General features: G+C 41.1%; 1 protein-coding gene across 1 annotated transcript; it reads right to left on the bottom strand.

Annotated features, from left to right (window-relative positions):
- Nucleotides 1–1,560: 1,560 nt before the first annotated feature.
- On the bottom strand, nt 1,561–20,682 carry atp5f1d (ATP synthase F1 subunit delta). Its single transcript, XM_061977810.1, has 5 exons — nt 20,457–20,682; nt 18,003–18,156; nt 17,810–17,898; nt 2,096–2,225; nt 1,561–1,697 (listed from the first exon to the last, which is right to left on the bottom strand). The coding sequence occupies exons 1-4, from the start codon at nt 20,571–20,573 to the stop codon at nt 2,103–2,105; spliced, it is 483 nt and encodes a 160-aa protein (XP_061833794.1). The 5' UTR covers nt 20,574–20,682; the 3' UTR covers nt 1,561–1,697; nt 2,096–2,102.
- Between the last annotated feature and the right edge of the window lie 3,950 nt (nt 20,683–24,632).

Genomic DNA, 24,632 nt, shown 5'->3' with positions numbered 1-24,632 from the left:
AGATGTGTGAGTTACCCATGTCTTGGGCACTAATACACTCACACACCATCACAGCTGCTGGCTTTTGAACTTTGCGCTTATAACAGTCCAGATGGTTCTTTTCCTCTTTGGTCCGGAGAACACGACGTCCACAGTTTCCAAAAACAATTTGAAATGTGGACTCGTCAGACCAAAGAACACTTTTCCACTTTGCATCAGTCCATCTTAGATGAGCTCGAGCCCAACGAAGCCGGCGGCGTTTCTGGGTGTTGTTGATAAATGGCTGAAAATAAGCTTTCCCTTCTTAAAAAAACAGCACCACTGATGTTACATCTTACAATAACAACAATTCTAAAAAAAAAAAACTACGGTATTTACTAACACAGAATTGTAAGTAGAATTTATTTAGCCTTCTTTAAAGAAAATAACGGACATAATGGACAAGTATGCAAATTATATGATGGTGTCATATTGACCACGCCCATAGCAAGGCCCCCACCACCACAAGTACATTGGCAAGCAGGGGGAAACCCTCATTTATACTTCAAAAGCATCTATCTTGTATGTTAATATTTTTCTTACCTACCATTTTTCTGATTAATTTCAATTGATTAAGCCTTTTCTAACATTCCACAATACAAAACAATAAAAGTATGTATGATTTGTGCTGATCGTCTCAGATTATCACACAAGGCTCAAACATCAAGACATCGTGACCCTACAAGGTGGAGTCCCCTGTATTGTCCCTGTCATAAAGTAGGATATACTATTTTTAAGTTAAAAAAATTAAAAAAACAACCAGTGTTTTGAGGACAAGACATGTCTATTCAAATGAAATGTGGGTTAAATGTTTCTCTGTGGTTTCATTTCAATTTAAATTGGCATGGTTGGCCATATCAAATGCTCTTGGGGCTGTATTAAGCCTAGTGGCGGCATGTTGCACACCACTGTCACTTATGCATTTAATGGATAGCTGAGAAGACGATATTGATAAAATAATATACTCTCTCATTGACTGATAACTCCAAAAGCTGCTGAGAGCTAGTTGTTCTAATTACTGATGTGAGCAGTCCACACAGTGTATAATACATTCTGTGTTAAGAATCAGAACACAAACTTCTCAAAAGTTAAAAGAACAGTAAGCGTTTATACAAGTGATTTTTTGTGTGCATGTGCTCAGGGGCCTACCGTTGTGACATTCAAAACAAACTGGTTTGACTCCAGCACGTGAATGAATGAGCTCAACACCTCAGTTGGCAAGGACGTTACGAAACAGGAGAAGGTCCCACTTTGCCACACAAGAGCAAAAAACCCTCAAATGGTAGCTCATAACCATGCATCCATCCATCCATTTTCTACCGCTTGTCCCTTTTGGGGTCGCCGGGGGTGCTGGAGCCTATCTCAATGCTGGTGTTGTTTAATCTCAAAGTGCAGCTATGTTTTTTTTCCTGGAAGGCATCTTTAAAAGTCAGTTAAATCATCAGATGTTAGACTTTATTTTAGACTCTTGAGTAGCTGACATTTGCTGCCACCAAGCGGTTGAAACACTGAACTGCAAGCAGTTGAATAAACACAGTACAATTTCACTAGATAATTCCAAATAAATTTATTTTTGTGACTTTCTACCACTGTACAACGCAAGCATGGAATCCACTGAACACTGGTATGGACAGTTGGCGATGCTGGAAAGGGATTTCCACAAAACGAGATTAGATGACCTGGAAGTGAAAGAAAAAAAAATCTCAGCTGCCACTAACAATGCAAGTGGTAAATTATTAGCGGTCAAAAGACTCATTAGAACGCTCACTGGCCACTTTATTGGACACAACTAACTGGAGGTGGTAATTTCCTAGCATGTGGTACTTGGTCATGGTAAGTAAAGTTAGTAAAGAGGCACATTTTAGTCAAGAGACTGAGGGCAGCTGGAAAATTGACTGCTGCAATGACAAGTCTGCTCAACCAATGAGCAACTAGTACTGACTTACAAGTGTGGAACCCCAACTGACTAAGTACTAAACTAGCACCTCATAGTACCAGGTATTACCAAAGGACGTTTTGCGGGTTCTACTTTCATAGTTTACTAAAAACGCTACAGAGATAAACTGGTGGGCCATACCGTGGGTCTATTCCAATGCCTTGATGATTGCCTCATTGGTGTCTATGCTGATAAGAACTTCTGCTCTCGCAGCCTCATCGGACACGCCAAGCAGCTCGGCCTGGGCCTTCTCCAGGTTTGATTTAGCAGCCTATGGGACATAACAAAACATAGCATTATCACTCGACTAAGATAAAAGAACAATGAACAAAGTATAACAACTTCAGATATTGTTATCCTCCCAAATGGCAGCTAGTCCAAGCACTCAAGACGCCACCTCCACAAAGGCTCAAGATGGCCATAGACTGTGCGAATAAGTCATGTTACTGGGAACAAGTGACGTTTGGCATTTTCCGTTCACTCATGGGAGAGTCTTATGACTGATTTATTGGCACACATAATAAGCAATGTTTTTTTATTAGCACTGGAAGTATCCTTAGCACTCCACGGTCTAAATCAGGTGTGCTCAAAGAGCACACCTGACTGGGCACCCCTGGTCTACATTGTAGAAACATACTTTTGGTTTGTTTTAACTATCTGCCAATGATTGAAAATGTGTATTACCGACACCCACAAAACTTGAATGGAATGGCAGTGAACCAAAAAAATTGATCGATAGCTTTAACTCTTTGATGCAAAGGATTTACTTCTTCGTTGTGATTTGAAATTTAAAAAAAGTAGACATATCCAGTAGGTCTAGCTTTAAGGAATCAATAAAACGCATCACATGAAAATACCCATCAAAGCACGTAAAACTATCATGTTTGTGTTACACAGTGAGCCTCAGCTCAGAATATAATGTCAGTAAAAACCGTATTTTTCCGACTATAAGTCGCAGTTTTTTTCATAGTTTGGCCGGGGGTGCGACTTATAGTCAGGAGCGACTTATGTGAAATTATTAACACATTACCGTAAAATATCAAATAATATTATTTAGCTCATTCACGTAAGAGACTAGACGTATAAGATTTCATGGGATTTAGCGATTAGGAGTGACAGATTGTTTGGTAAACGTATAGCATGTTCTATATGTTAGAGTTTTTTTGAATGACTCTTACCATAATATGTTACGTTAACATACCAGGTACGTTCTCAGTTGGTTATTTATGCCTCATAACATACACTTATTCAGCCTGTTGTTCATTATTCTTTATTTATTTTAAATTGCCTTTCAAATCTTGGTGTTGGGTTTTATCAAATAAATTTCCTCAAAAAATGCGACTTATACTCCAGTGCGACTTATGTATGTTTTTTTCCTTCTTTATTATGCATTTACGGCCTGTGCGACTTATACTCCGAAAAATACGGTACATATCTTGACATACGAGCTGTTGCTCATCTTTTTTTACGATTAATTTAATCTCACTAATAACTTTAACAATGCCCTCCGCAACGCCATTGATAGTATAGCACCGCTAAAGCAAAAAAAAAAAAAAAAAAAGCCCCTAAAATACGTAACTCTTGGTTTATAAAAGAAACCAGAGCTCTTAAATTATCATGTAGAAAGCTGGAACGCAAATGGTGTGCAACTCAACTTTAGGTTTTTCCAACAAGCATGGAGTGATGGTTTAAAAACTTATAAACACGCGCTTACCTTAGCTAAAACTAATTACTACTCCAATCTCATCTGCCACAATAAAATCGATCCTAAATATTTGTTCAGTACAGTAACATCGCTAACCCAACAAGGGACTACCCCCAGTAGCTCCACCCACTCGGCAGATGACTTTATGTAATTCTTTACTAAGAAAATTTAACTCATTAGAAAGGAGATTAAAGATAACGCGTTCCAGCTCCACTTGGGTTCTATTAATGCAGATATGAATGTATGTACAACGGATATTGCTCTCCACAATCTCTCTCTTTTTGAAGAAATAACATTAGAGGAACTCCTGCAACGTGTAAATGGGACAAAACAAACATGTTTACTTGACCCACTTCCTGGGAAGCTTATCAAGGAGCTGTTTGTAATATTAGGACCATCGGTGCTAAATATTATTAACTTATCACTTTCCTCTGGTACTGTTCCCCTAGCATTGAAAAAAGCTGTTATTCATCCTCTGCTCAAAACACCTAACCTCGATCCTGACTTCATGACCCCATCTATAGATATGAATAGGTAGCAGTGGCGGCTGCTGGTCTTTCAAGCAGGGGAAGCTCATCTTCTGCTACTTTCTAAACTACTACTCAGTGGCCAATGGTTAGAGTGTCCGCCCTGAGATCGGTAGGTTGTGAGTTCAAATCCCGGCCGAGTCATACCAAAGACTATAAAAATGGGACCCATTACCTCCCTGCTTGGCACTCAGCATCAAGGGTTGGAATTGGGGGTTAAATCACCAAAAATGATTCCCGGGCGCGGCCACCGCTGCTGCCCACTGCTCCCCTCACCTCCCAGGGGGTGATCAAGGGTGATGGGTCAAATGCAGAGAATAATCTCGCCACACCTAGTGTGTGTGTGTGACAATCATTGGTACTTTAACTTTTTTAACTTTAACTTTTTAAATACAAGTACAGACTTTGATAACAGATAAACATTTAACAAAGAAATTGTCCATATCAACTCAAAAAAATGGAATGAAACTTGAAAAATGCTGTGGCAATGGTTTCTATTTCAAGACCGCTGATTTTCTCATATTGTTGTCGATCACAAAAGGGATTCAGCCTCAGACAGATCATCAAATCATCATGCCCAGCGTCGAGGCCAGCCGAGGCCAATCCCACATTCCATTTACTTCCAGAGACACCAAGAGTCCAATGGGCGGGACTAAGCCGAGCATTTACACAATTACTGTTTAGCTTGGCTACAGTGGAACAATGTACTCTTTGCTCCCTCATTAAAGTCAATGAACGCTTCGCTTCAACACTGTTTATTGCACTGTGACGCTGCCACAACGAACAAGGAAAAAAAAACATCAGCGAAAGTACCTGATTCTGAACAAAGGTTGAACAAATTCCAGCACATATTTAGTCAATAAAAGGTAAATACAAATGTACATATTTGACCACCTATCTTTATTTTGACATTTTAGAGGAAGCTGAACTTTGCTTGCAGTCTTAGGGCATCCAGCCCTAATAAGTGGTTGGGATATACCCCTTTTGAGTTGCGCGTCTACAGCGAGCCAAAGTTAGTAGGACCTAGGCACATCGCGAGCTGCTGCTGCATATATAGGTATCGCTTGATATCAGTCATGGAAATCAAGTACTGTACAATATATCAGCATATTGGTAACAAAAAAAAAAAGACTCAATTATACACTGCTAGTTCGAAGGTTTTGTAATAAAAATAGGGCTGGATGATTATGGAATAAATAGAAATCACAATTATTTAATTGATATTGTAATTACGATTAATAACAAGCTTATTGATTAATTTGAACTTTAAGTATAGTTTGAAAATAAAACATATCAATTAGTAATTAATAAACAAGTAATATATTAGTAATAACAATACATTTAAAAGAACAATAGAAAAATAATAATGTTTTAAATATTTTTATTTCCGTTTTTTTTTTACCGTTTACACCTATTCTACCACTATAGACTGTGCTGCTGTTCTCAAATACACTTGTGGAAGCAACTTGAGGCTGTTTATAATAGAAAGAAAAAAATAGCACATCTTAACTTGCGACTGCGGTCATGTTTGTAGGTTGATGTTACATAGTTGATGTTGTTCACGACAACGCAAGCAGATGAGATGTGTTGTGGGTAGGGATAATGTTCGAAATCAGTTCTCCCGGTTGTTCGATAAGAAAAGAACCGATTCCATGGACTCGAATCCCTTTTTGAGAACCGGTTCCCGTTATCGAGGCCACTATAGTAAAGAAAAAGAGTTGGTTCTTTATTCGAATCCCTGGGAACGAATCCCTTCCCACGTACAGGAAATGCCCCGTGGGACCTGCAATGTTATGCCCATTTGATTGTAGACTTTTACTGACACCTTGTGGCTATATGAAAATACTACTCATCATTAGTTTGGGCACTTCCGGGTTGAGACAATTGAGAAGTAGACAAGTTGTGTTAGCTCTTACAAGCCTTGTAAAGGATAAATCTGTAAGTAAACTGTTAACTTGTTTATGAAAAACAGTCATTCATTTTCGGCAACACGAAGTCAGGCGCATGCGCACTAGTGGTGTTTGGCTTGATAATCATGGCGGACCAACGACACCGACTTCGCTGCCAAGCGTTTGGTTTAACGTCATTTTCCCTCGCTTCCCGGCGTGCGTTTAAGAGCACACTGCTATGTTCAGATGGAGACAGGTGTGGACAATATTGAAGACAGACGCACTTGTCCCCACACTAAAAGTATACAGCGAAGGAGAAAGCTATTTGATGTTTTGCAGCAGGCGATGTGTCGTGAACGTTGTCACAACTTGTTTATAAAGTCTTTACTTTGTTTACTGAAATGTTCACTCGTCCTTTATTTAACTGCAAACTGTATCAGTGTTCAAATAACATCAATACTGGCTAAAATGTTTAGTCATCTCATCGAATTGAACGCAGGCTGGGAAGATTGTTTATTTGATGTGCGAGGTATCACTCCGGGTTTTTTGTTGTGGCCAAACTGTTGTATTGAACTACTGGGAGGCATTGGAGAAGAACAAAGCTTGTTTATTAGACTTCATCTTCATTAGCCAAACTGTTTTGTGTTTCATTTTAAAATCAAAAAGTAAACATTAGGGTTGGTTTTTTTTTTTTTACATTGTGTTTTTTTCATGTCACTAAGGTGTTACTTCAAAAATTATTCATGTGACACATCATTTTGTTAACGTTTTATTGTGTACAATTAATTACTATACTACATATTTCTGCTCAAACTCTTAATGGATCTGTCCCGATACAGCATCTACATGTACATAACTTAAAAAAGATAAATAAATAAAAACTCTATCAAAATGTAAAAAATAGAGATAAAGGCATGACTAACAAGTTGATATTAAAGAATAGAAAAAACCTCATATTCCATCCATCCCTTTTGGGGTCGCGGGGGGTGCTGGAGCCTATCTCGGCTGCATTCGGGCGGAAGACGGGGTACACCCTGGACAAGTCACCACCTCATCATCGGGCCAACACAGATAGACAGACAACATTCACACTCACATTCACGCACTAGTTTGTCTGTAAATATATGGATAACGTTTGACACAGGGTTTCCCGCAGCGCTTTGTTGTTAAGGCGGCCGCCTGAACAACAAAAAGCCACCGCCTAAACTACCGTCTTAACAAGCTGCTCCGCTTGTTTCTGCCTCCCCTGTCAGTAAGTCTCTCTGCTGTGCTGCTGTCCGCCAGCATTGTCCCACCCACAGAACCATCTGATTGGTTACACGCAGAGCGGTAACAGCCAATCAGCAGTGCGTATTCAGAGCGCATGGAGTCAGTGCTCACGGCACAGGCAGGTGGGGTGAGCAGATAGGTGTTTAGCAGGTAAGCATAAGGCAGCGGACTCTCCCCAAATTATAATAAACACCTCCCAGTCAACTACTATTAACATCACTATGAGCCTGTTGACGTTCTAGAAATAAAAGCGGCATCTCAGCTCGCTCGCAGTCCTTGAGGTGAAGGCAAATTAGCTTTTAGCGTAACGTTAGCTCACTGTGTGGTGTGTGTGTGTGTGCGCCCCACATGAAACGGACAGCAAAGCCCTGTCTGTTAGTTGTTAACTGTAGGTCAATAATGCTTGTCTTTCTCTCCTTTTTCTGTGTTGATTGAGCTGTTTTGAAGCAGCAAAAAAACACATTATGTTAATGAAGAGTTTCCTGAAGCTGTCTCTGATAGTTGATATAATAATGTAACTGCATCATTAAGCCTACATGAACTCCATGGTGTTCAGGGATGAATAGCCTCTCCTATTGCTATTGTACTATTTTTTCAGCTATAGTTACATTAATCATTAGTAATGTAGCAGCCCAGTTTTGAATGGCAGGGTCCCTGCTAAGACATGTTGATAAAAATATAACATTTACATAATAAAATTCAACTACAGGCTTCCCAAATGCTGTAATAAATTAAGCATGATGAGTTGAGCATATGTCAGCATGTGGCTTTACTTTTAACTCTTTTTTTTCAAACGCTTATTGCAAACGCTTACTTACAGTAAGTCATTAATTTGACTTAGCAAGTCATTATTTTGACTTAGTAAATTACTAAGTCAAAATATTGACTTACTAAGTCATAATAATGACATACTTAGTATCTCAGGTAACTAGGACTGTTTTGTTTTTACTTTACGGAAAACATATTGAGATATATATCGTATATCGTCATTCAGCAAATTGATTTTATCTTCAAATGCTAAATATTTGTATTTGTTATAAGATATTATTTGGTTATTTTTTTTATAAATATGTGTTCAATCTAATCAGCCCCCTAGGTTGCGGTGGCAGTGATGAGGTGGAGGGTGGAGACGTGATGGCGACAGGCCTCGTTACACGGTTCCTTACACCCACTCATCCCTTCTTCACTCTTTCGCTCCTCTCCCGTTCCACCATTACAATCTCTGTATTTGTATGCACGTTGCGCATACAAATACATTTAGTTTTTTTTCACCGATTATTTTTTTATGACCGTTGTAATCTATAATCGAAATCACAATTTGATTGTCCAGCCCTAACGAACATTGTAATTATGAATACAAGTACCAACCATTACAGCTCTATAAAATATCTGTGTTGATGTATTATTTAAAAAAAAAAAACAGTCAGGAAGTAGCTTCAACACATAAGTAGACAGTAACTTATTGACGGTCATATGTGAAATTAGTAGAACCAATCACCTTCATCAAACTTTGTTAAAACCCTGTTGAGTGAGGTGTAAAGGAGTAGAAAATCCCAACTGCCACTTTTTCTCTGAAAGCTTCATTTGTCATAGTGACGATGAGAAAGTAGAAATGCCAAACATGGCTGGAAGTTAAAGGTCTCCCAGTGGGGATTTGACACATCTGCTATAACTCAACAGTGAGTGACCTTTCCCTTCTTATTAACAAGCGCCGCCTCGCGTGCATTGTTGCCGCACAGTCCAAGAAAGGGAGGGCTCATTTAGTCCTTCGGAGTCAAGTTCACAGTGACAGTGGCGCTGCCCAAGGTCAAGGAAGGACGGCAATGAGTGCGCAGTGCCGCAATAACAAGCATGACATTTAAACGAGGCGTCGGCATTCATGTCCAACTGCAACACGGACCAGACGGGTCGTCACCGGGGGGCTCCATGGATCAAAACGAGAGGAAATTAGAAATCTTGGGAGGGTTCAAACAATGCTGTCAAAGAGCATGTCCCTGCTGCAGGAGATGCTTGGGTAAATAGCGGTAATTATGACTGCCTCTACAAGATGGATAAGGACACTGCATCGCTCAAATCTCATTAAAACAATCAAATCTATAAAAGACAATCGACTCACTCACATTGGACATTTTTTCTCAGAAAAACAAGCGTTTTTTTTTGTTTAATACAAAGACTGTGTAAGCTTCAAGGGGAACTGCAGTTTTTCTTTTTCAATTTTGCCTATAATTCACAATGCTTATGAGAGACAAGAACACGTGTCTTTTTCTAATGCATTCTAACTTGTAAATAACTTAAAACAAGTCTGCTTACAATGGAGCCAATGGTAGCTATGATGTCATTGCTTCTTTGCGTGTCTTCTGATCATAAAACCCGATAACCATTCAAAAAGCGCCAACAATACTCAATTTACATTACATGACATGAATATTAAAGTATTAGCGATATTGTTATTATAAGCACTAACGTTAAGGACCTACAATTAGCGGCGCATTGATCAAAGAGAGGCAACTTGCTGGTTGTATTGACATCATCAGCTGCTGAGCTGCTTTCTTGCCTGGGAGCTCATCCATCCATCCATCCATCCATCCATCCATCTTCTACCGCTTGTCCCTTTCGGGGTTGCGGGGGGTGCTGGAGCCTATCTCAGCTGCATTCGGGCGGAAGGCGGGATACAACCTGGACAAGTTGCCACCTCATCGCAAGGCCAACACAGATAGACAGACAACATTCACACTCACATTCACACACTAGGGCCAATTTAGTGTTGCCAATCAACCTATCCCCAGGTGCATGTTTTTTGGAGGTGGGAGGAAGCCGGAGTACCCGGAGGGAACCCACGCAGTCACGGGGAGAACATGCAAACTCCAGACAGAAAGATCCCGAGCCCGGGGATTGAACTCAGGTCATGAAAGTTAGTTCTAGATAAAAAAAAAAAATCATGGCTCTCACCTTGGTAGTAAAATGACGTGGACATAAACTGAGAAGCTGGTAAACTTTGGCAGCCAACTTTGACGGTGCACAAAAGATCCTGGTTTGCGCACACCTTTTTGTATGTTTTATAAACCCTTCTTGAGGATTAGGAGTCATTCTTTATCTAAATGGGAATATATGGACATCCTAACCGTCAGCATCCTAGTGACAGCAGACATAAGTGATGTTTTATTATTATTTTTTGCTCTCCAGAAGTCTGCAGTGGGTAATATCAGTGATATTGTTGAAGGTAAATGCAAATGTGATGCGTTTTTGATGCGCTGCCGTATGCTTAAAAATGAGCAAAATATGTAAATATTGCATGTAATTATGGATGTGCCGGATACTACATTAGATATATACTTACAACATGTATATACAACCTTAATGGAGGTGTTGAGGTTTTTTTAAATGCTTTACAGGCGAAATACAGCGACAGCGTGGCTCGGGTGTTAGAACGGCCAAGCCAGCAACTTGAGGGTTCCAAGTTCGATGCCAGCTTCCGCCATTCCGGTAACGTTTGTAGTGTCCTTGCGCAAGACACTTTATCCTTGCACCTGATGGGTCGTGGTTAGCGTCTTGCATAGCAGTTCCAGCCATCAGTGTGTGAATGTATGGGTGAATGTGGAAATAGTGCGCTTTGAGTACCTTGAAGGTAGAAAAGCAATATACAAGTACACTCCATTTATCATTTACTCCCGTAGGTTCCATTGTAAGTGGATGTATAGGATGTAATGTATAAAAAAAAAAGAAAAACATTCTAAAGAGTGTCGCCAACAAATTATTTTGTTGACTATATTTGGTGTTATCATCACTCGCGTTTTTCCAGATGGAAGCGCGTCAACGTGGCCACTCGTAACAACATCGCAGGTGAAAACATGTGAAGTGTGGGAACATTTAATTCTAATCTTTTTAAAGACATAAATACCTTGCTCATTTTGCAAAGTGGACCTTGTTTTATGAAACTACATTTAACACAAGCAGGATGTAGAACATCTGGAGAATGTGAAATCAACTCTGTAAGATAGTTCGCTTGTTACCTTGCTAGCCAGCTAAGAAGTGTGAGACGGAGTTGTGTAAAACATAGATTGAACTATCATTTGAGCCAAAGTCCGCCAACTAAACTTTGTCTATTTCTTTGTCAGTTCAAGTACTGTAAATTCAAGATTATATGCCGCTACTTTTTTCCTACGCTTTGAACCCTTCGGCTTATAAAACGATGCAGCTAATTTATGTTTTTTTTTTCTTTGCTGACAGCTAGGGCTACAACTAACGACTATTTTGATAGTCGACTAGTCATTGACTATCTTAGGGATTAGTCGATTAGACAAATGATAAAGTATACACATATACAGGGGCATTAATTTAGCCATCAACTTTTAAATTCAGCGTGAGGTATTTTCAGGCATGTGCTTACTAAAAACAACGATGACTAATTCGCAGCTCAATAGGCTGTTAAAAATTGTTTAATCGCTATTAAACTCTTGTCTATTTAAAAGTAAGGACAGGAAAAGTGCAAAATAAAACATATGTATGGATTAACAACAAACAATAAAAACTAACTTGCTTAAAAAATTAAGAAACATTTTGTGATGATGTGTTAAAAAGCAGCACACTGATATATTGATTATTTTCTGGAATTTTAGCTATCTTATAGATTTACACACATAGGAAGAACAGACAGCCTTCCTACTTGCGACTCACCAGTAAGAAGTGCTGCAGAGTAACAAAAATTAGGAGCAAAAATTATGATTACAAAGCCAAATGTCCTGTGGTGGTAATATTTCAGCTTCAAACTGGACGGGAAAGACACGGCCATCAAAATGACGTGATTTTCCAACTGGGAAAAAAATGCACTTAAAGATGTTCAATATTTAAGTTAAATTTCTGCTTACAGAAATGAGTGTCCATTATATTTTAGTGTTTATTCATTTTGCATAGAAAAGTTATTTACCTTCCAATTACAGCACAATGGTAAAGAACTCTACAGTAATGAGAAATAAAAGTTGATATCCTCTTAAATAGTTACTTGCATTATCCATCCATCCATCCATCTTCTTCCGCTTATCCGAGGTCGGGTCGCGGGGGCAGCAGCTTAAGCAGGGAAGCCCAGACTTCCCTCTCCCCAGCCACTTTGTCCAGTTCCTCCCGGGGGATCCCGAGGCGTTCCCAGGCCAGCCGGGAGACATAGTCTTCCCAACGTGTCCTGGGTCTTCCCCGTGGCCTCCTACCGGTCGGACGTGCCCGAAACACCTCCCGAGGGAGGCGTTCGGGTGGCATCCTGACCAGATGCCCGAACCACCTCATCTGGCTCCTCTCGATGTGGAGGAGCAGCGGCTTTACTTTGAGCTCCCCCCGGATGACAGAGCTTCTCACCCTATCTCTAAGGGAGAGCCCCGCCACCCGGCGGAGGAAACTCATTTCGGCCGCTTGTACCCGTGATCTTGTCCTTTCGGTCATGACCCAAAGCTCATGACCATAGGTGAGGATGGGAACGTAGATCGACCGGTAAATCGAGAGCTTTGTCTTCCGGCTCAGCTCCTTCTTCACCACAACGGATCGATACAGTGTCCGCATTACTGAAGATGCCGCACCGATCCGCCTGTCGATCTCACGATCCACTCTTCCCTCACTCGTGAACAAGACTCCGAGGTACTTGAACTCCTCCACTTGGGGCAAGATCTCCTCCCCAACCCGGAGATGGCACTCCACCCTTTTCCGGGCGAGAACCATGGACTCAGATTTGGAGGTGCTGATTCCCATCCCAGTCGCTTCACACTCGGCTGCGAACCGATCCAGTGAGAGCTGAAGATCTTGGCCAGATGAAGCCATCAGGACCACATCATCTGCAAAAAGCAGAGACCTAATCCTGCAGCCACCAAACCAGATACCCTCAACGCCTTGACTGCGCCTAGAAATTCTGCCCATAAAGGTTATGAACAGAATCGGTGACAAAGGGCAGCCCTGGCGGAGTCCAACCCTCACTGGAAACGGGTCCGACTTACTGCCGGCAATGCGGACCAAGCTCTGACACTGATTATACAGGGAGCGAACCGCCACAATAAGACAGTCCGTTACCCTATACTCTCTGAGCACTCCCCACAGGACTTCCCGGGGTACACGGTCGAATGCCTTCTCCAAGTCCACAAAGCACATGTAGACTGGTTGAGCAAACTCCCATGCACCCTCAAGGACCCTGCCAAGAGTATAGAGCTGGTCCACAGTTCCACGACTAGGACGAAAACCACACTGTTCCTCCTGAATCCGAGGTTCGACTATCCGGCGTAGCCTCCTCTCCAGTACACCTGAATAGACCTTACCGGGAAGGCTGAGGAGTGTGATCCCACGATAGTTAGAACACACCCTCCGGTTCCCCTTCTTAAAGAGAGGAACCACCACCCCGGTCTGCCAATCTAGAGGTACTGCCCCCGATGTCCACGCGATGTTGCAGAGTCTTGTCAACCAAGACAGCCCCACAACATCCAGAGCCTTAAGGATCTCATCCACCCCCGGGGCCTTGCCACCGAGGAGCTTTTTAACTACCTCGGCAACCTCAGCCCCAGAAATAGGAGAGTCCACCACAGATTCCCCAGGCCCTGCTTCCTCATAGGAAGACGTGCTGGTAGGATTGAGGAGGTCTTCGAAGTATTCCCTCCACCGATCCACAACATCCGCAGTCAAGGTCAGCAGAACACCATCCTCACCATACACGGTGTTGACATTGCACTGCTTCCCCTTCCTGAGGCGGCGGATGGTGGTCCAGAATCGCTTCGAAGCCGTCCGGAAGTCGTTTTCCATGGCTTCCCCGAACTCCTCCCATGTCCGAGTTTTTGCCTCTGCGACCACCGAAGCCGCACATCGCTTGGCCTGTCGGTACCCGTCTGTTGCCTCCGGAGTCCTATGAGCCAAAAGAGCCCGATAGGACTCTTTCTTCAGCTTGACGGCATCCCTTACCGCTGGTGTCCACCAGCGGGTTCTAGGATTACCGCCACGACAGGCACCAACCACCTTGCGGCCACAGCTCCAATCGGCCGCCTCGACAATAGAGGCACGGAACATCGTCCACTCGGACTCAATGTCTAGTGCCTCCCTCGTGACATGTTCAAAGTTCTTCCGGAGGTGGGAATTGAAACTCTCTCTGACAGGAGACTCTGCCAGACGTTCCCAGCAAACCCTCACAATGCGTTTGGGCCTGCCAGGTCTGTCCGGCATCCTCCCCCACCATCGCAGCCAACTCACCACCAGGTGGTGATCGGTAGAAAGCTCCGCCCCTCTCTTCACCCGAGTGTCCAAAACATGAGACCGCAAATCCGATGACACAACTACAAAGTCGATCATGGAACTGCGGCCTAGGGTGTCCTGGTGCCAAGTGCACATATGGACACCCTTATGTTTGAACATGGTGTTTGTTATTGACAATCCGTGACGAGCACAAAAGTCCAATAACAAAACACCACTCGGATTCAGATCCGGGCGGCCATTCTTCCCAATCACGCCTCTCCAGGTTTCACTGTCGTTGCCAACATGAGCGTTGAAGTCCCCCAGTAGAACGAGGGAATCACCCGGGGGAGCACTCTCCAGTACTCCCTTGAGTGAATCCAAAAAGGGTGGGTAATCTGAGCTGCCGTTTGGCGCGTAAGCGCAAACAACAGTCAGGACCCGTCCCCCCACCCGAAGGCGGAGGGAGGCTACCCTCTCGTCCACCGGGTTGAACTCCAACGTGCAGGCTTTGAGCCGGGGGGCAACAAGAATTGCCACCCCAGCCCGTCGCCTCTCACTGCCGGCAACGCCAGAGTGGAAGAGAGTCCAGCCCCTCTCAAGAGAACTGGTTCCAGAGCCCTTGCTGTGCGTCGAAGTGAGTCCGACTATATCTAGCCGGAACTTCTCCACCTCACGCACTAGCTCAGGCTCCTTCCCCCCCAGCGAGGTGACGTTCCACGTCCCAAGAGCTAGCTTATGTAGCCGAGGATCGGACCGCCAAGTGCCCTGCCTTCGGCTGCCGCCCAGCTCACACTGCACCCGACCTCTATGGCCCCTGCTATGGGTGGTGAGCCCATTGGAGGGGGGACCCACGTTGCCTCTTCGGGCTGTGCCCGGCCGGGCCCCATGGGGACAGGCCCGGCCACCAGGCGCTCGCCATCGTGCCCCACCTCCGGGCCTGGCTCCAGAGGGGGGCCCCGGTGACCCGCGTCCGGGCGAGGGAAATCTGGGTTCTTCATAGAGGTCTTCATCACCCAACCATGCAAATTTTGCATTTACTTTGGAAATCGAGGTCCCAGAGTCTGGAGGAAGACAGGAGAGGCACAGGATCCACGTTGCCTGAAGTCTAGTGTAAAGTTTCCACCATCAGTGATGGTTTGGGGTGCCATGTCATCTGCTGGTGTCGGTCCACTCTGTTTCCTGAGATCCAGGGTCAACGCAGCAGTCTACCAGCAAGTTTTAGAGCACTTCATGCTTCTTGCTGCTGACCTGCTCTATGGAGATGGAGATTTCAAGTTCCAACAGGACTTGGCGCCTGCACACAGCGCAAAATCTACCCGTGCCTGGTTTACGGACCATGGTATTTCTGTTCTAAATTGGCCCGCCAACTCCCCTGACCTTAGCCCCATAGAAAATATGTGGGGTATTGTGAAAAGGAAGATGCAGAATGCCAGACCCAAAAACGCAGAAGAGTTGAAGGCCACTATCAGAGCAACCTGGGCTCTCATAACACCTGAGCAGTGCCAGAAACTCATCGACTCCATGCCACGCCGCATTAACGCAGTAATTGAGGCAAAAGGAGCTCCAACCAAGTATTGAGTATTGTACATGCTCATATTTTTCATTTTCATACTTTTCAGTTGGCCAACATTTCTAAAAATCCCCTTTTTGTATTAGCCTTAAGTAATATTCTAATTTTGTGACACACGGAATTTTGGATTTTCATTTGTTGCCACTTCAAATCATCAAAATTAAATGAAATAAACATTTGAATGCATCAGTCTGTGTGCAATGAATAAATATAATGTACAAGTTACACCTTTTGAATGCAATAACGGTACTGAAATAAATCAAGTTTTTCAAAATATTCTAATTTACTGGCTTTTACCTGTATATCTGCGGTGCAGATAATATATGGAAAATGTTTTTTTCTTCTAAAGTTTTGTGGGTGCGGCTAACTGGCGCACTCTATAGTCCATAAAATATATTAATTTTTTATATGTCAGGAACAGGGATGTCCCATAATGGCTTTTTGCCGATATCCGATATTGTCCAACTCTTTAATTACCGATACCGATGTATACAGTTGTGGAATTAACACATTATTATGCCTAATTTGGACAACCAGGTATGGTGAAGATAAGGTCCTTTTAAAAAAAAAAAAAAAAAATACAAAAAATAAGATAAATAAATTAAAAACATTTTCTTGAATAAAAAAAGTAAAACAATATAAAAACAGTTACATAGAAACTAGTAATTAATGAAAATGAGTAAAATTAACTGTTAAAGGTTAGTAGTATTAGTAGACCAGCAGCACGCACAATCATGTGTGCTTACGGACTGTATCCCTTGCAGACTGTATTGATATATATTGATATATAATGTAGGAACCAGAATATTAATAACAGAAAAAAACAACCCTTTTGTGTGAATGAGTGTGAATGAGTGTAAATGGGGGAGGGAGGTTTTTTGGGTTGGTGCACTAATTGTAAGTGTATCTTGTGTTTTTTATGTTGATTTAATAAAAAATAAAAAATAAACAAACAAAAAAACGATACCGATAATAGAAAAACCCGATACCGATAATTTCCGATATTACATTTTAATGCATTTATCGCCGATAATATCGGCCTGTCTCTAGTCAGGAACTTAAAGTGTAAAGCAGCGTCAATTTGCAGCACACAGAAGAAAATCACGACAAAAGTAAATTTCACACAAACACACGGACATTAGGCACCAAAGCGCCGATATCATAAAATAATAAATATACAAACTATGAGATAGCTAGCATGTTCAGAATTAATGGAGTCAAATAGATTGATTTTAAAAAAGCCAGGAGTTAATCAATATTATATACAGTATGTGTACCTTTTTAAACACATCATCACAAACGTATAGGTTTCTTTTTGAGGAAGTTAGATATTTTTGTTTTTATTGCTGCTATTTCTACTGTCTTTGTTTTCATAAAAAATACTTTGTTTTGTTACCATTGGGCCTGTTCTTGCTTCTTTTAAATGTACAAAAGTGGGCTAATTATTTTTGTTTTTTGTAACAGACTAATGAGCATCACAGTTACTGTAAAAATAAATTAGCCATCTTTGTTAGTACATGCCTAAAAATATGTTAAGATGAATTTAAAAGCAGATGGCTAAATGAGGAATAGTTTTATGTTTCATTATCTGATTAGTCGACTAATCGTTAAGATAATCAATGATTAAACCACTATCAAAATAGTCGTTGCAGCTTTTTCCTTGAAATGTTAATGGTTTTCTTTTTGGACTGGGGTTTTACTCACAGAAATGTCCAGATCGCCAAGCGGTACCGCCTCCTCAGCTAGGAGCTGCACTGAAGAATCAGCATTGACAGTTACTGACCCACTGCTCACTACACAACATGGAGGAAAAAGTTATTATTTTGTTGTATTTGCATGACACTATCTACATGCACGAAGGCCGCTATGACATTGCTGCCATGAAACACCATCTTACCAAAGTATTTAACAGCAGAGCCGTCTTCGCTTAAGACAGTGACAACGCCAGGCCGAAGAACCTGCAAGGTGGGCACGTGGGCGGCCAGTATACCAAACATACCGGTAAGTGTCGGCACGTCGACCTGCTTCACGTTGGCTTCCTTAAAAAACACCTGCACAAAAATTAATGACAACAACTGTTACTGTCAACACAGGTGTTTTGCAAAAAATACAGAGCAATACTTCATCATTGGCTAATGTTCCAATGTACAGCGGCCCACAAAGCAGTGATTTACAAGAAAAATCCAACCAAGATAGTGTCTCTACAAGAATCCAACCAATATAGTGTCTCTACACAAATACATTAGCTGCCAATGAATGGCAGCTAATGTATTTGTTGCCGTTAAAACAGGTGTGTCAAATGTACGGCCCGTACATACATGCTCAAGGGATGAGTTGGCCAAGTATAAAAATGAGCCGCAATGTTTGAATGAAAGAAACCGCTGTTCTAAATGTGTCCACTAGATGTCGCAATAGCAAATCTTTGTAGATGATGCTGCATATGTAAAAAAAAAACAAAAAACACCTAATGTTAGTGCACCAGTCGAGGGAAATGAGCAAACTACATAAATAACATCCTGTAATTTGATTTTGATATTATTTTGTTTTATCTTGATAGAATGACAATTTACACCAACGAGTTGACTGATGAACATTATCACATTTATTCAGAAAGTATAAATAACGACAAATAAAGACAGAATACTATTAACCACAACATATAAGTGTAAAAAAGCCCCAACAACATTAGGATTTGTACATTTTTCAAATGTGCTCGTTCTATCTTTAAACAAAGAAAACAATCTGAAGTTGTCTTTATTTTTAAGTTATAGTGCCGTGATTTCACCAGTCCGGCACACTTGGGAGTACATTTTTTTCCATGTGGCCCCCGATCTAAAATGAGTTTGACACCCCTGGTTTACATGAACTGACGACCAAGTAAAAAAAACAATCATGAGAGTGTAACTTTCATGCACTCAGCATCAAGGGTAGGAATTGGGGGTTAAATCACCAAAATGATTCCCGAGCGTGGCCACCGCTGCTGCTCTGTGCTCCCCTCACCTCCCAGGGGGTGAACATGGGGACGGGTCAAATGCAGAGGACAACTTCACCACACCTAGTGTGTGTGTGACTATCGTTGGGACTTTAACATTAACTCAAAATTAGAAATGCTCACCAATAGTAATGACAAGTGTCTGTGAACATTCATTTAACAGTGTGATCTCAGATATTGCTGTCAAAACACACATAAGGCAGTCCTTATGGCACCAGTAATGTAAGTCAAAATGTCACAGAGCAGGTCAGCCAAAATGAATGGCAGCTAGCTCTACAGTCACCCCGGGAAATGTGACCAAATCTGCTGGGTCAAAAGTATACATACAGCAATGTTAATATTTGGTTACATGTCCCTTGGCAAGTTTCACTGCAATAAGGCGCTTTTGGTAGCCATCCACAAGCTTCTGCTTGAATTTTTGACCACTCCTCTTGACAAAAGTGGTGCAGTTCAGCAAAATTTGTTGTTTTTCTGACATGGACTTGTTTCTTCAGCATTGTCTACACGTTTAAGTCAGGACTTTGGGAAGGTAATTCTGAAACCTTCATTCTAGCCTGATTTACCACTTTTGACGTGTGTTTGGGGGTCATTGTCCTGTTGGAACACCCAACTGCGCCCAAGACCCAACCTCCGGGCTGATGATTTTAGGTTGAATTTGGAGGTAATCCTCCTTTTTGATTGTCCCACTTACTCTCCGTAAAGCACCAGTTCCATTGGCAGCAAAACAGGCCCAGAGCATAATACTACCACCACCATGCTTGACGGTAGCCATGGTGTTCCTGGGATTAAAGGTCTCACCTTTTCTCCTCCAAACATATTGCTGGGTATTGTGGCCAAACAGCTTAAATTTTGTTTCATCTGACCACAGAACTTTCCTCCAGAAGGATAATTTCACCACACCTAGTGTGTGTGTGACTATCGTTGGGACTTTTAACTTTAACTCAAAATTAGAAATGCTCACCTCCAATAGCAATGACAAGTGTCTGTGAACAGTCATTTAACAGTGTGATCTCAGATATTGCTGTCAAAACGAACATAAGGCAGTCCTTATGACACCAGTAATCCATCCATCCATTTCCTACCGCTTGTCCCTTTCTGGGGTCGCCGTAAAGTAAGTCAAAATGTCACAGGGCAGGTCAGCCAAAATGAATGGCAGCTAGCTCTACTAGCTATACAGTCACCCCGGTTTAGGCAGTATCAACAACCCACACAAGCGTGAATGTGAGTATACCACGCCAAAATGACATACATATAAGTGCTTTATACATGCATTTTAAGTAGATATTGTGCTAACTAACCCGCCAACGTTAGCCTAAGCCCATATAGCCTTGGTAACCCTGCTATAGCTAGCCATGCTACCTGTGTCGGGGAGGCGAACGTGAAGGACAACTGCTGGGCACCGGTGACGGCCTCGGCATAGCAGCGAGCTTGCCTCAGCACCGGGAGGGAACGACGTAGGAATCTTGCTGCCATCATTTCGGAAATATTCGATTTTCGTTCAAGTGGAAGTGACTGACAGACTCCCTCCTTGGCGTGAGCTTGGACAGACAAGGACGTTGGTTACCTTCCCATAAGGCTTTGCGGTGGTATGAGGCTTCTGGGTAATGTAGTTTTATAGTTTTTGTTTTTTTTAATGAACAACAAACATACATTTATAATTCACTCAACAGTCAAGGCTATTTGGTAACAGTAGAAGAGAAAGTCAAACACAAATACAAATAGACGGAATAGAAATTGAAAGAGTAAATGAAACACAAATGTCTAGGTATAATGATTGATGATAAATTGAACTGGAAATCTCATGTAGAAAATATACAACATAAAGTAGCAAGAAACACGTCAATAATGAATAAAGCAAAACATGTTCTAGACCGAGCAGCATGGTGGAAGAGGGGTTAGTGCATCTGCCTCAATACGAAGGTCCTGAGTAGTCTTGGGTTCAATCCCGGGTGTGCATGTCCTCCCCGTGACTGGGTGGGTTCCCTCCGGGTACTCCGGCTTCCTCCCACCTCCAAAGACATGCACCTGGGGATAGGTTGATTGGCAACACTAAATTGGCCCTAGTGTGTGAATGTGAGTGTGAATGTTGTCTGTCTATCTGTGTTGGCCCTGCGATGAGGTAGCAACTTGTCCAGGATGTATACCCCGCCTTCCACCCGATTGTAGCTGAGATAGGCTCCAGCACCCCCCGCGACCCCAAAGGGAATATGCGGTAGAAATGGATGGATGGATGTTCTAGAATCTAGACCAGTGGTTCTTAATAGAGATGTCCGATAATATCGATCTGCCGACATTATCGGCCGATAAATGCGTTAAAATGTAATATCGGAAATTATCGGTATCGTTTTTTTTTTGTTTTTTTTTATTTAATTTTTGTATTTTTTTTTAATTAAATCAACATAAAAAACTCAAGATACACTTACAATTAGTGCACCAACCCAAAAAACCTCCCTCCCTCATTTACACTAATTCACACTCATTCACACTCATTCACACAAAAGGGTTGTTTCTTTCTGTTATTAATATTCTGGTTCCTACATTATATATCAATATATATCAATACAGTCTGCAATGGATACAGTCCATAAGCACTAATGATTGTGCGTGCTGCTGGTCCACTAATAGTACTAACCTTTAACAGTTAATTTGACCAATTGTCCTTAATTACTAGTTTCTATGTTTTTTTTTTATATATTGTTTTACTTTCTTTTTTATTCAAGAAATGTTTTTTAATTTATTTATTTTATTTTATTTTATTAATTTTTTTTAAAAAGTACCTTATCTTCACCATACCTGGTTGTCCAAATTAGGCATAATAATGTGTTAATTCCACGACTGTATCTATATCGATTGATATCGGTATCGGTTGATATCGGTATCGGTAATTAAATGAGTTGGACAATATCGGAATATCGGATATCGGCAAAAAGCCATTATCGGACATCCCTAGTTCTTAACCTTGTTGGAGGTACCGAACCCCACCAGTTTCATATGCGCATTCACCGAACCCTTCTTTAGTGAAAAAAACAATTTTGGTTTTTTTTTCAACTTCAAGACAAAGTTATATGTTTTTGGTAACACTTTAGAATGGGGAACATGTTCTAAGTAACAAAGACTTAATTTAGAGTGTTTTGGACACTAGGGGAACATATTGTAAGTAACAAAGACTTAATTTAGAGTTATTTGGTTAGGGTTAGGGTTAGGGTTCGAGCAGGGGTAGGGAACCTATGGCTCTCGAGCCAGATGTGGCTCTTTTGATGACTGCATCTGGCTCTCAGATAAATCTTAACCGCTTAACACGATAAGTAATGAATAATTCCGCTGGTAATCACAGAGTTAAAAATAACGTTCAAAATATAAATCATTCTCATGCATTTTAATCCATCCATCCGTTTTCTACCCCACCTGTTTGAGAAGTCGCATTAATGGTAAGAAGTATTTGACTTATTATTGACTGGGACAAGCGGTAGAAAATGAATGGATGGATGGTTAGCTTCAGAATAACAATGTTATTCTGAGACTTATTATACTGTAAAAATGATAGTCTTACTTAAAAATGCACACATTTAGTGGTATTTAGTGTTAAAAAATATTACATGGCTCTCACGGGAATACATTTTAAAATATTTGTCTTTCATGGCTGTAGGAGCCATTTAAGGCATCCTTATTTTTGTGTTGGCATTACTTTCTTTTGTCACTAGGTGGCGGGCTTTTTGGTTGAGCAGTGCAGGGGGGAAGGCATATGTAGGAGCACAGGTGAGCCAAACGAGGAAGGACTCAGGTGTGGGAGCACAAACCGTTCTTACCAACAGCAGACAACAGCAGACAGCAACAGGCAGGAGAACATATAACACAATATCACTGCAATAATCCCTGGTATGTTTCAATCACCCTGCAAGTTCGTTAACTAATATGCATAAACTGGATTTCCGACTGGACCTCACTTCATATGCAATGTTTGCTACTGCGTAGGATCACTCCCTCAAACCTGTTGAGTAATGACAATAAATTGGAACATTTGAAGGTGAAGATTGCCATTACAATGGCTCTCTCGCCCAAAAAGGTTACCGACCCCTGGGTTAGAGGGTTAGGGCCAGGGTTAGAGGGTTAGGGTTATAACAAAGCCATGCCGAATAAGGCATTAATAAGTACTTAATAATGACTAGTTAAGAGCCGATATGTTACTCATTTGCATGTTAATAAGCAACTAATTAATGGTGAAGATATTCCCCATACTAAAGTGTTACCATGTTTTTTTTACTGGTGCACAAAATGAACCGTGCATGAACATCACCTTGTTCAAAGAACAAAACCAACACAGTGCTTACACTCACAACAAATTACACTCCTGCAAATCAGTGTGACTTCTGCTGTTGCCGTATCCGTAATACGCCGATAGGGAGAAGTTTTTATTTACACGATGAGTCAAGTGTGTCTTGATCTCCGCCGAACCTCTGAGCCTGACTCACCGAACCTCTAGGGTTCCATCGAACCCAGGTTAAGAACCACTGTATATAGACCAAAAAATCACTTCATATTCTCTACTGCTCGCTAGTGTTACCATATCTGAGTTATTGTGCAGAAATATGGGGAAACTACTACAAAAGTACACTTCATTCACTAACGGTGTTACAAAAAAGATCAGTTAGAATAATACATAATGTTGGATATAGAGAACTTACAAACCCTTTATTTATTGAATCAAAGATACTGAAATTCCACGATATAGTGAATTTTCCAAACAGCTAAAATTATACACAAAGCAAACTATAACCTGCTACCCAAGAATATACAACAATTCTTCTCAAAAAAAGAGGAGGAATACAATCTTATAGAACAATGTAATTTAAAACATTTGTATGCACGTACAACACTTAAGACCTTCAGTATATCAGTATGTGGAATTAAATGATGGAATGGATTTAGCAAAGCAATCAAACAATGTACTAATATGATCCACTTCAAGAAACTCTTCAAACTTAAAGTGTTTACAAAGTACAAAGAAGAAGAACCATGATAAACATTCTGAATTTATTTAATCCATCCATTCATTCATTCTCAAAATAATCTTACTCATCTCATCATATGAAATATAACTTACTTCACCAATTATTTATTTATTTATTTATTTATTTTTATTGTGATTACTAATGGAGTATATTGTGAATAAATTGAGAACAGGAAGTGAACAAAAGTTTTAGCAACTGTTGTGTAGAAGAAAAGGGGTAGGATTAAATAAACTCTGCTTCTTCCTACTCCTTTTCGAACATGTTGACTAGAGAAACTGGAAATTGTGATGTATCATGTTGTATGCTTGCATGTTCCAAATAAACTCAAACTCAACTCAACTCAACTAAAGGCACTTTCAACAATAAGGAAAGAAAACAAAAGCAAATATAGATAGAGTATTAAATGTTAATAAATAATAGTAATAATAAATATAAAATAGAATAAAAAGATAAAAAGGGCTATCTAAATGACTTTAAATGTTTTTAACAAAGATATACATTTAAGGGCTTTTGTACTCGTAATCAT

Source organism: Nerophis lumbriciformis, linkage group LG18, assembly GCF_033978685.3.
Source record: "Nerophis lumbriciformis linkage group LG18, RoL_Nlum_v2.1, whole genome shotgun sequence".
In the NCBI taxonomy this organism is placed as follows: domain Eukaryota; kingdom Metazoa; phylum Chordata; class Actinopteri; order Syngnathiformes; family Syngnathidae; genus Nerophis; species Nerophis lumbriciformis.
The sequence above is the reverse complement of the archived record's forward strand: the minus strand, read 5'-3'. Positions and strand labels throughout refer to the sequence as shown.

What these genes read in the sequence shown, in the direction of transcription:
- atp5f1d (XM_061977810.1), bottom strand. Translation starts at nt 20,573, where the DNA reads ATGATGGCAGCAAGATTCCTACGTCGTTCCCTCCCGGTGCTGAGGCAA. An exon ending in CTCTGCTGTTAAATACTTTG is followed by an intron (nt 17,899 to 18,002) that starts GTAAGATGGTGT and finishes CATGTTGTGTAG; the next exon opens with TGAGCAGTGGGTCAGTAACT. An exon ending in TTGGCGATCTGGACATTTCT is followed by an intron (nt 2,226 to 17,809) that starts GTGAGTAAAACC and finishes TATGTCCCATAG; the next exon opens with GCTGCTAAATCAAACCTGGA.